The 12545-nt window shown below is 39.2% G+C and overlaps 1 protein-coding gene across 1 annotated transcript in view; it reads left to right on the top strand.

The window, feature by feature from the left end:
* Adgrv1 (adhesion G protein-coupled receptor V1) overlaps positions 1 to 12545 on the top strand; it is a 568841-nt gene that overhangs the window by 128920 nt on the left and 427376 nt on the right. Inside the window, exons 35-40 of the mRNA XM_060383611.1 lie at positions 5379 to 5509; positions 6026 to 6125; positions 7279 to 7458; positions 8007 to 8170; positions 10291 to 10384; positions 12455 to 12533. Coding sequence (XP_060239594.1) covers positions 5379 to 5509; positions 6026 to 6125; positions 7279 to 7458; positions 8007 to 8170; positions 10291 to 10384; positions 12455 to 12533 — 748 coding nt within the window. The remainder of the gene's footprint in view (positions 1 to 5378; positions 5510 to 6025; positions 6126 to 7278; positions 7459 to 8006; positions 8171 to 10290; positions 10385 to 12454; positions 12534 to 12545) is intronic.

Genomic DNA, 12545 nt, shown 5'->3' with positions numbered 1-12545 from the left:
AGCACTGAATGAACTCCCAACGACATGCTGTTACCCCCATATATTAGTGCATCGCTTGACCCTTATCAGAGAAGCTGCCTTTTTGCAGTAGACGGTGATTAATACAGAGACCCACAACTGGCCTAGGTACATAAGAGTAAGAGCTTGCTGAACACTCAGCCTTAAGTGAGACATCAGCAAAGCACTACCTTCCTCCAAGGTTCAGGGATCGCTGTGGAAGAGAGGACAGAACTATTCCAAGGGCTCGAGGCTGTGGGTAACTAAAACAGGGGGGTGTGTTCTGGACACAGCAGGGCAGTTGCACATATGAATCCACACTGGTTGTGACAGCTGCAAGTCCTCCCTAAGCTCAAGTCCTCTAAAAGGCCATCAGGAGGAGGGGAGGAAGACAGAGTCCCACCCTGCTTGGAGAGAGCACAGCTGCATTCCCAAGCCTGTGTTACCATCACTGACTGAACTGACTGACTTCTATATTTCCATCTATTATTTATTTATTTATTTACTTACTTACTTATTTTTGAAACAAATTTTGCTGTAAAGTGTTGGACCTCTGACTTACTCACTTACTTGCTCAACTCACTCTGTAGGCCAGGCTGACCACGAACTCATGGAAAGTCACTGGCTTCTGCCTCTTGAGTTCTGGGATTGAAGTCAAATGTTTCCATACCCTACTAGACTTCTTTAAGGAAGACACAAGGCTGACTGCACTAGATAGGGTGGGTCTGGGAGGAACAGGATAGAAAGAAACAACCACATACAAAACACCCAGAAGGCAATGTGTGAAGTTTCCCATTTAATTAAAATGTGTATCAGATGCATTGCAAAGCACATTCTCCCAGAGTGAGTGCAGTCGCCCAGACAGCAGTGGAAGGATAGAAAAGTACAAAGGTCATCGGAACGAAGGCAGGATCTGCAGTCTTCTCCAACCTTTGTCTTCCTAGGTCAGACAGCTGAGCCTGTGTGAACATGGGAAACAAAGAAGAGAGAATTCCAAGGATCTTATCTCTAAACAAACAAAAACAAACAACCTATAACAAGAAAGGCACAGTTTGAAGACAAACAGATTTCTTGGGGGAAAAAGCAAACTTTGGTTGTGATGATAGCTTTGAGAACTGCATGTACTTACCACAATTTTCCTCCCTCTTGGAACTCAGATTTATTTCTGGAGTTACAGCAGAGGGAGCAGAGTTTCTATCTGTTCAGGCAATCACCATACTTATTTAATGAGAATAATCTGCATTCCCTTCAGACTGTCTTTGACTTTATCTTTTAAATAACCTTCAAAACATACACACACAAGTGTGCACACATGGGTGTGCAAGCACACACACACACACACACACACACACACACACACGTGTGTCCCACAGCCTTGGATGGCTATGTGGACTTCATTTTTTCCATTTTCCATATGATTTTTCTGTAGACCCTGGCAGGTGAGGTCATGCCTCAACAAGATAAGGAAGATGGTTCGGGATCCAATGAAATGTTTGCATCTAAAAATCAGAACGTGTTCTCTCTCAGGCTGCCCTCCTGTCAAAGCCCTTGGTCTGTTTTTCCTGTTCTGGCCGCCTTTGGGATATGAAGTTACTTTTTCCAGGAGACAATTTTAGTGGCTCTTGGGAGTCTTCCTGAAAGGGGCAGAATGGAGTCCTTCATTTTTGTTATAGCTTAGAGAAAATGTTCATGCTATTTTGTCTCCTGACATGAGAAGTGTTTCTAAGATGTTTGAGACTATTTGGAGAAGAAATGCCTTTTACTTCTGTGTGGGTAGTGAATTCAAGATCTAAATTGTGTTTGTGTGGACAGGTAATTTCTACAGTAGGTATTTACAAAGTACTGTTAGATGTTGAGTGTTTTGGATGAGGAAGGCTGAAGGAATGCTTTTATTTGTCTTCCTCTTCTGTGCATTTTATCTTTACCTTCACCGCAGAATGGTGGCTTTATTTTATTCGTATACAAGCCACGTGCTTGTATACGAATTTACAACCTCATTCTTTTATTGAATATAGGATCCCCTTCAACATGGGTGGTCATTGGCCTCCCGTATGTGTTCTTTTTTTGCTTTTTTTTCCGTTTATTTGCACTTCATGAAATTATCAGTATTTTTGAATTAGTATTGGGCTTTGTGATTCTGAAAATGTGTGAACCGTGACTCTAGAACCGTTGTCACTCACTGACACTGGGTGTTGATAGGTACAAAGGTCTCCTGTGCCTGCAGTACAGATGTTCCCCGAGAGACACTCTGTGCTGGACACAGGGCACTCTGTAGGAGCGTGTTTGTGCTTGTTCACATGGCTTATGCAAATGTAAAACACGTTAAATGATGCTCAGGCAATTATGGCTGATGGTATACTTTCAGTTATTCTTAATTCGTTGAATATTCTCTGCATGATCAACAATTCCCATGTGTTAAATAAGAAAACAATCAAAGACATGGTCTGCCAAGTAGTGTTGACTAAATAATTTTGTATTAAAATAATATGTATTTGAAAACATCTCTGGTGTTTTTACCTTCTTATAATTTCTGACTGTTTCCAAGTAGTTCATTTTAACAAGTTTTAGTGTTTAGTCTTAGCGTTAAAATTTTATTTTGTTTTCCTCATAATTTTTAAATTATTATTACTATTATTATTATTTACAATTTATTCACTTTGTTTCCCAGTTGTAACCCCCTCCTTCATCCCTTCCTGGTTCCACCCTCCATCCCTCTTCCTCCCCTATCCCTCTCCTCTAGTCCACTGATAGGGGAGGTCCTCCACCCCTTCTATCTGACCCTAGCCTATCAGGTCCCATCAGGACTGCCTGGATCCTCTTCCTCTGTGGGCTGGCTAGGTCACCAAACCAGGGAGAAGTGATCAAGGAGTAGGCAATAAATGAATTAAGTCATGATATTTTAATTTAAGAAATTTCTATTAAAAATACTATTTTGTGGTCTGAAGCTGTAGCTCAAGAGGGGTGGAGGGAGGGTCTACCCAGCAACACCAAAAATAAAAATAAAGAGAAAGAAGTGTGTGTTTACATTAATTATGTTTAAAAGCTTAGAAACGCGCTAGTTTGAAAAACTATTAGAAGGTGGAGTTTATATTTCATTTCTACTCTTGCTGGAAATGTGTTAGAAGATAACTAATATACCCAAAAGCTACTTATAAAGGGGAGTTTTAAGCTAATATTTGGGAACTTTGTAATACAAACTGCAAATAGTCTTATAGCCATGTAAAATAACACTGCTTCCCATTTCATCATAACTTTAATGAGGTTATTCATAGTTCATTTTTTTAAAAGATAATAATAAATTTAATCCATCAAATTATTTGTATTAAACATTTGTTGTGTAATAGTTTTTTCTTTTAATTTTTTTATTTTTAATTACACTTTATTTACTTTGTATCCCCCTCTAGGTCCCTCCCTCCTCCCCTCCCAATCCATCCCTTCCTCCACCCTCTGAACGCATGCCCTCCCCCCCAAGTCCACTGATAGCGGAGATGTTCTTTTCCTTCCTTCTGAGCCTAGTCAATTAGGTCTCATCAGGAGTGGCTGCATTGTCTTCTTCTGTGGCCTGGTAAGGCTGCTCCCCACTCAAAGGGAAGTGATTAAAGAGCAGGCCAATCAGTTCATGTCAGAGACAGTCCCTGTTCCTATTATCATAGTTCATTTTAACTGGGGTTTGTCATATGAAGAATTAGGAATTTGAGCATAGTTTTAGCAAGCCATTTGGCCATCAGTATAACTCCAAGTACCTTCCTTCTCCCTTTTAACAATTTCAAAGAAACGACTCTGATAATTTTGTTCAGTTTTATAAAATGTTACGTGTTGATAAAAGCCAAGAAAGGAAAATAGCTATCCAGTTATTAGGGAATGTTAATGTAACTGTGGTGACGTTATAGATACCTGCTGATGGACAGATTTGACACTTTTCCTTGTGTTTCCTTCTATAAAACAAAATGGCTGGTGGTATACGTAAGTTGCAACCTAAACAAATGTGATTTTCAGGTATCTGCAAGCATTTTTTTTCATGCATTGTGTAAAATCACATTGCCTGCTGGTGTAAGGAATTTGTGTCCCTTTGGGGAGATGAAGGAAACAATTCACTTGTGTCCTGACTAGTTGACAGTGGAGACATTACAGCGCACCTGTGCTCAGGTGTAGGCTTTTGAGTGCTTACAAGTTTCCTCCCCATTTTACCAGTTGCCTTCTCCACTTTTGTAACAATTCTTGTATCACCTGAAGTTCTGCCCACAGAAAGCACTTGGAAGTAGGCTGTCTGTGCAAATGAATAACAAACATGTGTAAAGCAGCTAGAAAATAAACAACAGAAGGAACAGCTCTGTTACACTCTTGGGAAAAGACCCACAGTGGTTGCATGCTCCAGTGTGGGTTTTGCTGAGTTTTAGCATCACATTCATTTCCATGAAGTGCTTGTTAATCTGTATTTTTATTTTATTTTATTAATTATACTTTACTCACTTTGTATCCCCCCGTAAGCCCCTCCCTCTTCCCCTCCCAGCCCCACCCTTCTTCACGCCTGCCTTTCCCCAAGTCCACTGATAGGGGAGGTCCTCCTCTCCTTCCTTCTGATCTTAGTCTATCAGATCACATCAGGAGTGGCTGCATTGTCATCTTCTGTGGCCTGGTAAGGCTGCTCCCCCCTCAGGGGGAGGTGATCAAAGAGCAGGCCAATCAGATTATGTCAGAGGCAGTCCCTCTTCCCATTACTATGGAACCCACTTGGACACTAAACTGCTATGGGCTACATCTGTGCAAGGGTTCTAGGTTATCTCCATGCCTGGTACTTGGTTGGAGTATGAGTCTTTGGGAAGATCCCTGTGTTCAAATTTTCTGGTTCTGTTGCTCTCCTTGTGGGGTTCCTGTCCTCTCCAGATCTTACTATTTCCCACTTCTTACATAAGATTTCATGCACTCTGCGGTTGGCCATAAGTCTCAGTGTCTACTTTGATAGCCTGCAGGGCAGAGCCTTTCAGAGGCCCTCTGTGGCAGGTTCCTAGGTTGTTTCCTGTTTTCTTCTTCTTTTGATGTCCATCCTCTTTGCCTTTTGGGATGAGGATTGAGCATTTTAGTCAGGGTCTCTTGATTAGTTTCTTTAGATGTACAGATTTTAGTAGGTTTATACTATGTTATATGTCTATATGAGTAAGTATACACCGTGTGTGTCTTTCTGCTTCTGGGATAGCTCACTCAGGATGATCCTTTCCAGGTCCCACCATTTACCTGCAAATTTCATGATTTCCTTGTTTTTCATTGCTGAGTAATACTCCATTGTGTAGATGTAATTTCTGCATCCATTCTTCAGTTGAGGGGCATCTGGGCTGTTTCCAGCCTCTGGCTATTACAAATAAAGCTGTATTTTTTACTTGCAGGAGAAATTTTGCAGTTCCATGTGGTAAGAACTCCCCCTGGTCGAGGAAATGTCACTGTTGACTGGAAAATTGTTGGACAAAATCTAGAAGTCAATTTTGCTAACTCTACAGGTCAACTCTTCTTTTCTGAGGTAACACACAAAGAAAAGTTTTGCCATATGATTTTCAAAGAAAATGCAGCATTTTTAGGAAAGCCGGGTAGAAAATGAGTACCACTAAACTGTACTTATCATCCTTCTCTTCACTTTACACTCACCATTGATGTCACTAACTTTTGCCTTCATTTTTACTTCTTTGATGTAGAGCCAAAGCCCAGTTGCTGTTGCCTTGGGTGCTGGGTTGAGCATCTAAAAACTGGAACCCCATGGCATTGTTGTCCTCTTTTCTCATTTTTTCTGCCATCACTTCTGCAAAGATCTCTTCATGTTACTGCTCTCTCATATACAGCCATCATTGGCTAAGATTTAAATTGGCTCAGCACTCAATTTAATAACAGTCCTGAGTTAGTTTCTCTATGCTTTAAATCTGACATCTCAAGTAAACGGTTTCTGTTTAATTAATTTCTAAGATAATGTTTGGTTCAAATGAAAATATGTTTGACGAGTGCAGTGACAGCACAACATGGTGTTTCTCTTTGTTCGGCATAGGGGACGTTGAATAAAACAATATCTGTACATTTGTTGGATGACAATATTCCTGAGGAGAAAGAAGTTTACCAGGTTGTTCTGTGTGATGTCAAGACACAAGGTAATTTAGACATAGTTTTTTAAATTATCTTTGGTGTTTTCATTTCAGACAAGTAGGTACGTGCTTACTAAAAGAAAGTTACTTTGGAGCCAGCAAGGTGCTGTACATCTGTGATCTCTGTGCTCAGAAAGCTGAGGCAGGAGGATTATGGGGTTGGGCTCACATTGTAAGTGTCAGGCAATCTAGAACTACAAAGTGAGATCCTGTCTTTGAGGAAATGTTACTTTAAATATTAACCATCTCACAGAAATAGTATATTGAAAAACTATTAAGCAGCATCTGTAGAAAAGTACTCTGAAAGTTTTGCTATGTAGGGCTGGGGAGATGGCTCAATGGGTAAAGTGCTCGCATTGAAACCGTGACAAGCTGGCCTCAGACACCCAAAACCCAAAGCTGAACATGGTTGTACTTACCCGTAATTCCAAGCAGTCCTACAGCAGGGTGGGAGGTGGAGCAAAGAAAGTCTTTGGGAGCTCACAGGCCAGCTAGCCTGTCATAGGCGAACAACAAAAGACATTGTCACAAGTGTGGTAGAAGGAGGGGATGTCTGCATGTGCCCTGCCCCAGCACATACGTGCACGGACCACCACCAGCCACACACAAACAAATATTCAAAAGGAAAGATTGAAGATGTTTTTGATGCTGCTATACAGAGGTTAGCTTTCTGAGACAAGGTCCTGCTATGTGGCTGAGGCTAGCCTCAACTTCACTGTGTAGCCCAAGATATCTTCAGACTCATGATCTTCCTTCCTCAGCTTAACGTGTTATCCACCGTAGCTGACATGTTGGATAGTTATTTGTTGAATAAAATGTATTTAGAAAGATAAAAAAATTGAATTTGGTTTTATGTTAGAAAACCAATTTAGATTTTGAACCATTACTGTTAGATAATTTATACTTGGGTAGGTTATTCCCTGCTTATTAATTTCTAGAATTCAGATGGCCAATAGAGTCAATAATGACAATAACATACACATAAAAGAGTTCACACTTTGTTGTCTAGAAGGAAAACGGGACGTGGATTCCCAGTCAGCTGGAGGCTTTCTGGGAGGGACATGGGGGGCGATTGGTCATCGCAGTCTCAGCAAACGTGTAAGCGCTTCAGGATTTTGAACACAACGTTGATGCGCGGATGGGCTGTCTGGTTTTTTAGGAGTCCTGCCAGCAGGCGCTGCTCTGCTTGATGCCCAGGGCTACGCAGCTGTCCTGACCGTGGAAGCCAGTGACGAACCACATGGCGTTTTAAACTTCGCTCTCTCCTCAAGATTTGTGTTGCTCCAGGAGGCTAATATAACGATTCAGCTCTTCATCAACAGAGAGTTTGGCTCTCTAGGTTTGTGTTCCTCTGGAGTAAGTGGTGAATTGGGGGTTTTTATTTTTAAAATTATATTTGTGTAAATGAAGCCAGTGGAAATGTAAACCCTCAAGGGAAAATGACGTTTAGGACAGTGCTATGTGACTTCTCTACTTTTACTGAAGTTAAAGGAATGATGTGTTTTCGTGGAAAGGCTGTGTTCTGCATAGCCGTTCATCCTAAGAGCAGATAATAACAAGCTGCTCTGGGTCTCAGGGTTGGGCTCAGCCTAGGTGGCTTTTCTTCCTATCTCTCATTATCCTTCTGGGATAAGCAAAGGAAAGTATGGCCGGCCCTCAGGTGTACGCTTAAAATTACTGCATCACTGCTTTCACCCAAGTCCCATAGCCAAACTTCGAGTCCTAAGGCTTGTGTCTTCACTACAGTGGGACATCTCTGTGTTGTTACATGTGAACGAGTGTGACATTGGGACCAGTACTGGAACTGACAGTAATAGGGAAGAATTCACAGTGAGACATTTTTTTAAAGTCTCCACAATCATAATTTTTTTCAACAAATTCCCTCAGGAGCAATCAATGTCACGTATGCCACTGTTCCCGGAATACCAAGTCTGAGAAACGGAACAGACGGGAGCCTAGCAGAGCCAGACGCTGACTTCGTCCCTGTGCTGGGTTTCCTGGTTCTAGAAGAAGGGGAGACGACAGCAGCCATCAATATCACTATACTTGAGGTAAGCATGGTAGCGCCATGATCTTCTATTAAACTAAATAATCACACAGAAAGTACAAATGGATAGACTATTCTGAGTATAACCTAAACTGTAAAATGTGGTGAGAGAATTCTAACAACCTTGTATTTCATGATGACTAAGATTATGTAACACTTTTTACTTGCCTCTATGTTAAATTTTATTGTTTATTATTTTTAAACTTTCTTTAAAACTTGAAAACTCTACAGCACTTAGAGATTTTAGGAGTCTGTTTGGTTTGTCTCCTCTGCTGGTGGCATTGCATCGGGTTATTGCTTTTCCTGATGTTTTTTATTGTTTTCAAATCATCCAGGAGTTTGCATTTGTGTTTAGATCGGCCAGCCTGCTGTTGTGTATTCTGTTATGGAAACACTGTGTGAGAGATAACTTCCTCAGGACACTTTTCTATACGGCAGCTCTGGCCTAGGAGGTTCTATGGGAGCATTTTGATAACGCCAAAGGATTCACTGGACCAACAGATTCATGCAGGTCTTAGCATCCCTGATTAGTTAAATCAGAGAGAGAGGGACTCTCTAGAGGCTGATGGTAGAAAACAAGGTTAGGGTCAAATCTACTCCGTGGTGACTGAAATTGCACCTTAAGTGAGTTTTCATGCTGTGAAATCTTGTGTTTGGAAATTTGTGGTTCAGCTATGTAAATGTGCTTCTAGGGAGTGATGGAAATAATACTGTAAACAGAAAAGGTAAAGACTGTATAATATAGGCACAGAAGGACTATACATTTGAAAATACATTCCTGTTGTTTTGTATTTGCAATTTCAATTTTAAAGCTTTTATTCTGTTAGCGGCTTTTTATACAAAGTTTTCAAAGTTATTTGTAGCATAAGCTCTACACCCTGTGAGGTTATTTGTTATTTCCACTGTGGTTTATTGCAAAGCGAAAACTCCAAATCCAAGAACAAAAGCTGTTTCATGTCCGTGTGTAACAGGATTTGACCAAACAACTAAACATACCATCATAAATGCCTGATCTATAAATGTAACTAATTACATGCCATAAATACACCACACACACACACACACACACACACACAGACTTCTCGCTAGTTAAAGTAGAAATATATGCCCCAACTTCCTTTTCCAAGTCTAGTTTTGTAAGCATAGATTTTTCCTTGCATTGCCTTTTATTTTCTCATTTTCAACCCTTGTTCTCTGGGTAATGCTAGATTAAAACCCAGCAGGCCTGACATGCAGAAGCAAGCCACTGTGAGGTGTGGGAAGTGTGTGGGGGCGAGGGTTGTTGCTCACTTTTGTCCAGATACTCATGTCTGTTTAGAGACTAATCTTCAAATTTTTTTCTCACATGGAAACATATCTCAGATAAGATAAAAACATGTTGAACGTAGATATTTTAGGCATATATTTACACACATACACATAAATACATATGTATGCACATACCACACAAACACCATACACACACACACACATGCACACACACACATACAATGTTGTAAATATTCATAGCCTGCTAGTCACACCTGACATGGTTTTGCTACTCCTGGTAAGCCATCTTCTTTGTTTGATTGTTAACTGTGAGACTATTGATTAATAATAACTATCACTTTCAACGGATGTTTTGAAGCTGACTTTTAAATATTTTTTTAATTATTACCAATACAGTATGCCATTGTGATTATTAATTCTTCATAACAAACATGGTAGACTTGAGGCTTGGGGCTATAAACAGCTCACCTTAAAATCCAGAGGTCATCCTCAGCCTTTCTATTGCAGAGCTTAAATTACTTCTTTCTGAACAGTGGATATTAAGAAAATTGAACATTTTTTGCTTATGTTGTATTGAAAATAGTTAGGCTCACATAGTTAGATAGTTGGTTTGCTCATAAACTGTGTTTAAAGTGTTATAATTTTGAGGTGGTTTCATAGTGTTCAACCTAATAATTTCCACATATAATTTTATACTGTTATTTTTATTTTTTCTAATTTAAATAGTTTTACTCTGTGCTTATATTTCCTATTGTGTTTGTGCATATGCATTTGTAATATAGCTTACAAGAGCTTATGAGGAATAATTCCTTTAAAGCATAATTAAAGCCCTTTTAATGATTTTAATTTTTGCAGGATGATATGCCAGAGCTAAAAGAGTATTTCTTGGTGAACTTAACTCATGTTGATCTCATTATGGCTCCTCTAACTTCATTTCCTCCCAGACTAGGTATGGTAGCTCCCTTTTGTGACTCATTTTGCTAACTTCAAGTAACTTAATTTTTTTAAGCAGAAGTGTTCATTGTTTTGTTTGCTAATTTTAGCCAAGTGTGAAAATCTGATGAGCTTTTAGAATAATTAGAATTATTCTAATTTAGAAACTATCATTGCAGTTTTGTAGGGCAGTATAAAGGCAGTAATTATTGTGATGCTCTTTGAATTTTACAACTGTGTTATAGCCAATTCTGCAGTCTGCAAGGTAGTATTACTTTTTTTCAAATGCATTTTCTTTCATTTTATTTTAAAAATGCAATTAGCTATTTTCGTAAGCTGTCCACTTTATTTTCTTTTATGTTAAACACTTATTTTGTTCATTCTACTCCTTGCTTCTATTCTGACCTTTGATCTTTTTCTTTTTACACTTTTAGAAAACTTAATTCATTACAGACTGAAAGGTAAAACTTGCACCTTGGTAGAAACTTACTTAGAGCCTCCAATAAGATAGACTCTGTGTGTTGCTGGAGAGTGTGTGACATGTGCTGGGTGGCAGCGAGTGCGGCCCAGTGCTCTCTCCACGACCGCAGCTCTTCAGGACCAAGAGGAGGCACTCCTGAACAAGGAGGCACAACATGGAGCCGGGTTGGCTGTTGTGGCCCAGTGACTCATATCTCAGGCTTAATGTAACAACTTTGAAAATAGCAGCCAGATTTATACATGCCCTTGATTACTGTGTTTCAATTCTTGGAAAATCCCAATTACAAGACCCCTATTGTTGGTCCTAAGAGAACTAACAAAGCTCTCCATCTTTCCACATGCGCCCACTCAGTGCTGGTTTGAATGGAGCCCTTTCTGGTCTAGTCCTCTAATTCTAGTTGTTCTGTGTGTTAGCACTGTCATTTCTTACCTCCCCCCATTTTACATGTGAGGCCATCGAAACTAGGAGAAGCGTAGTAGTATGCCCTGAACTGCTACCAGAACATGAAAGTGCTGGGTTCTTTTTTTTTTTTTAACTAAAAGTATAATTTTAACAATCTGTGATTTCCTTCACCTTTCAAAAATATATTTTGTTTCTTTTTGAGATTGTAATTTAGCTCAATTCTCCCTTTTTTCTCTCTCTACAACCTTCCCATATCCTCCTTCCCTCACCCCTTCAAATTCATGGCTTCTTTTTCATTCATTGTTATTGCATGAATATATATATATACATATTTGTATAGAAATATATATTCACAAAGATAACCTGGGGAGTCCATACAATGTTACACACACACACACACACACACACACACACACACCCATATATATATGTTTTAGTAGTATGTTGTGATTTTAGAACATCTGGCTCTAAGCCTTTAGTACATCGGCATAAATCCTGATTTTACACTGTCTCCTGAACAATATTGTTCACTCCATTCTAAAGAAAATTGGTATTCTAACCCCTTTCCACACCTAAGCAGGATGATAATTGTCCTTAAGTAAAGGATAAAGTATTGAAACACACACACACACACACACACAGAGCAGGGAGAGAAGTAATGTTTGAACATACAAGAGTAGCTATTTGTAGCACACTGACAAAAATACAATACAGACAGGAGAAATTAATATGTATGTATATATGCTTTAATCAAACCCTTTTCCCTAGTTTGTATGAATAGTCCTATCTATGTCACTCTGTAACACATGTATTTTTTCTGTGATAGTCTTCCTTTTTCTTTCCTGTTTCTTTTTTCCTTTCTACTTTTTCACCAATACATTTTTATTCCCTCTTGAAACACAATATCGATGCTAATATTAATTTATTCTAACTGGACCTATTCCATCTGTAGCTTGTAATTTCACACTATTTTTAGTTGAATTGTTATACATTAGTAACTCTTGCTAATTAAAAATATTTCTTTTCTAATATCACCAACATCATTTTTTATTTTCTTAAACATCTTTTCACTACTTACAATACCTACACATGGAAAATTATATAACCCAGTCTTCAAATTCTGTGCAAGACAGTGGCTTTAAATATAGTTCTGATGAAATTTATGTTAAAATATATTCATTTGCTATATCTCTGTTTTATCAGATTCGGAAGGCTTGAGCGCCCAGATTATCATAGACGCCAATGACGGTGCTCAAGGTGTCATTGAATGGCAACGTAGCAGGTAAACCAAAGG

The sequence above is a fragment of the Meriones unguiculatus genome, chromosome 5 (genome assembly GCF_030254825.1).
Source record: "Meriones unguiculatus strain TT.TT164.6M chromosome 5, Bangor_MerUng_6.1, whole genome shotgun sequence".
Taxonomy (NCBI): domain Eukaryota; kingdom Metazoa; phylum Chordata; class Mammalia; order Rodentia; family Muridae; genus Meriones; species Meriones unguiculatus.
The sequence above is the reverse complement of the archived record's forward strand: the minus strand, read 5'-3'. Positions and strand labels throughout refer to the sequence as shown.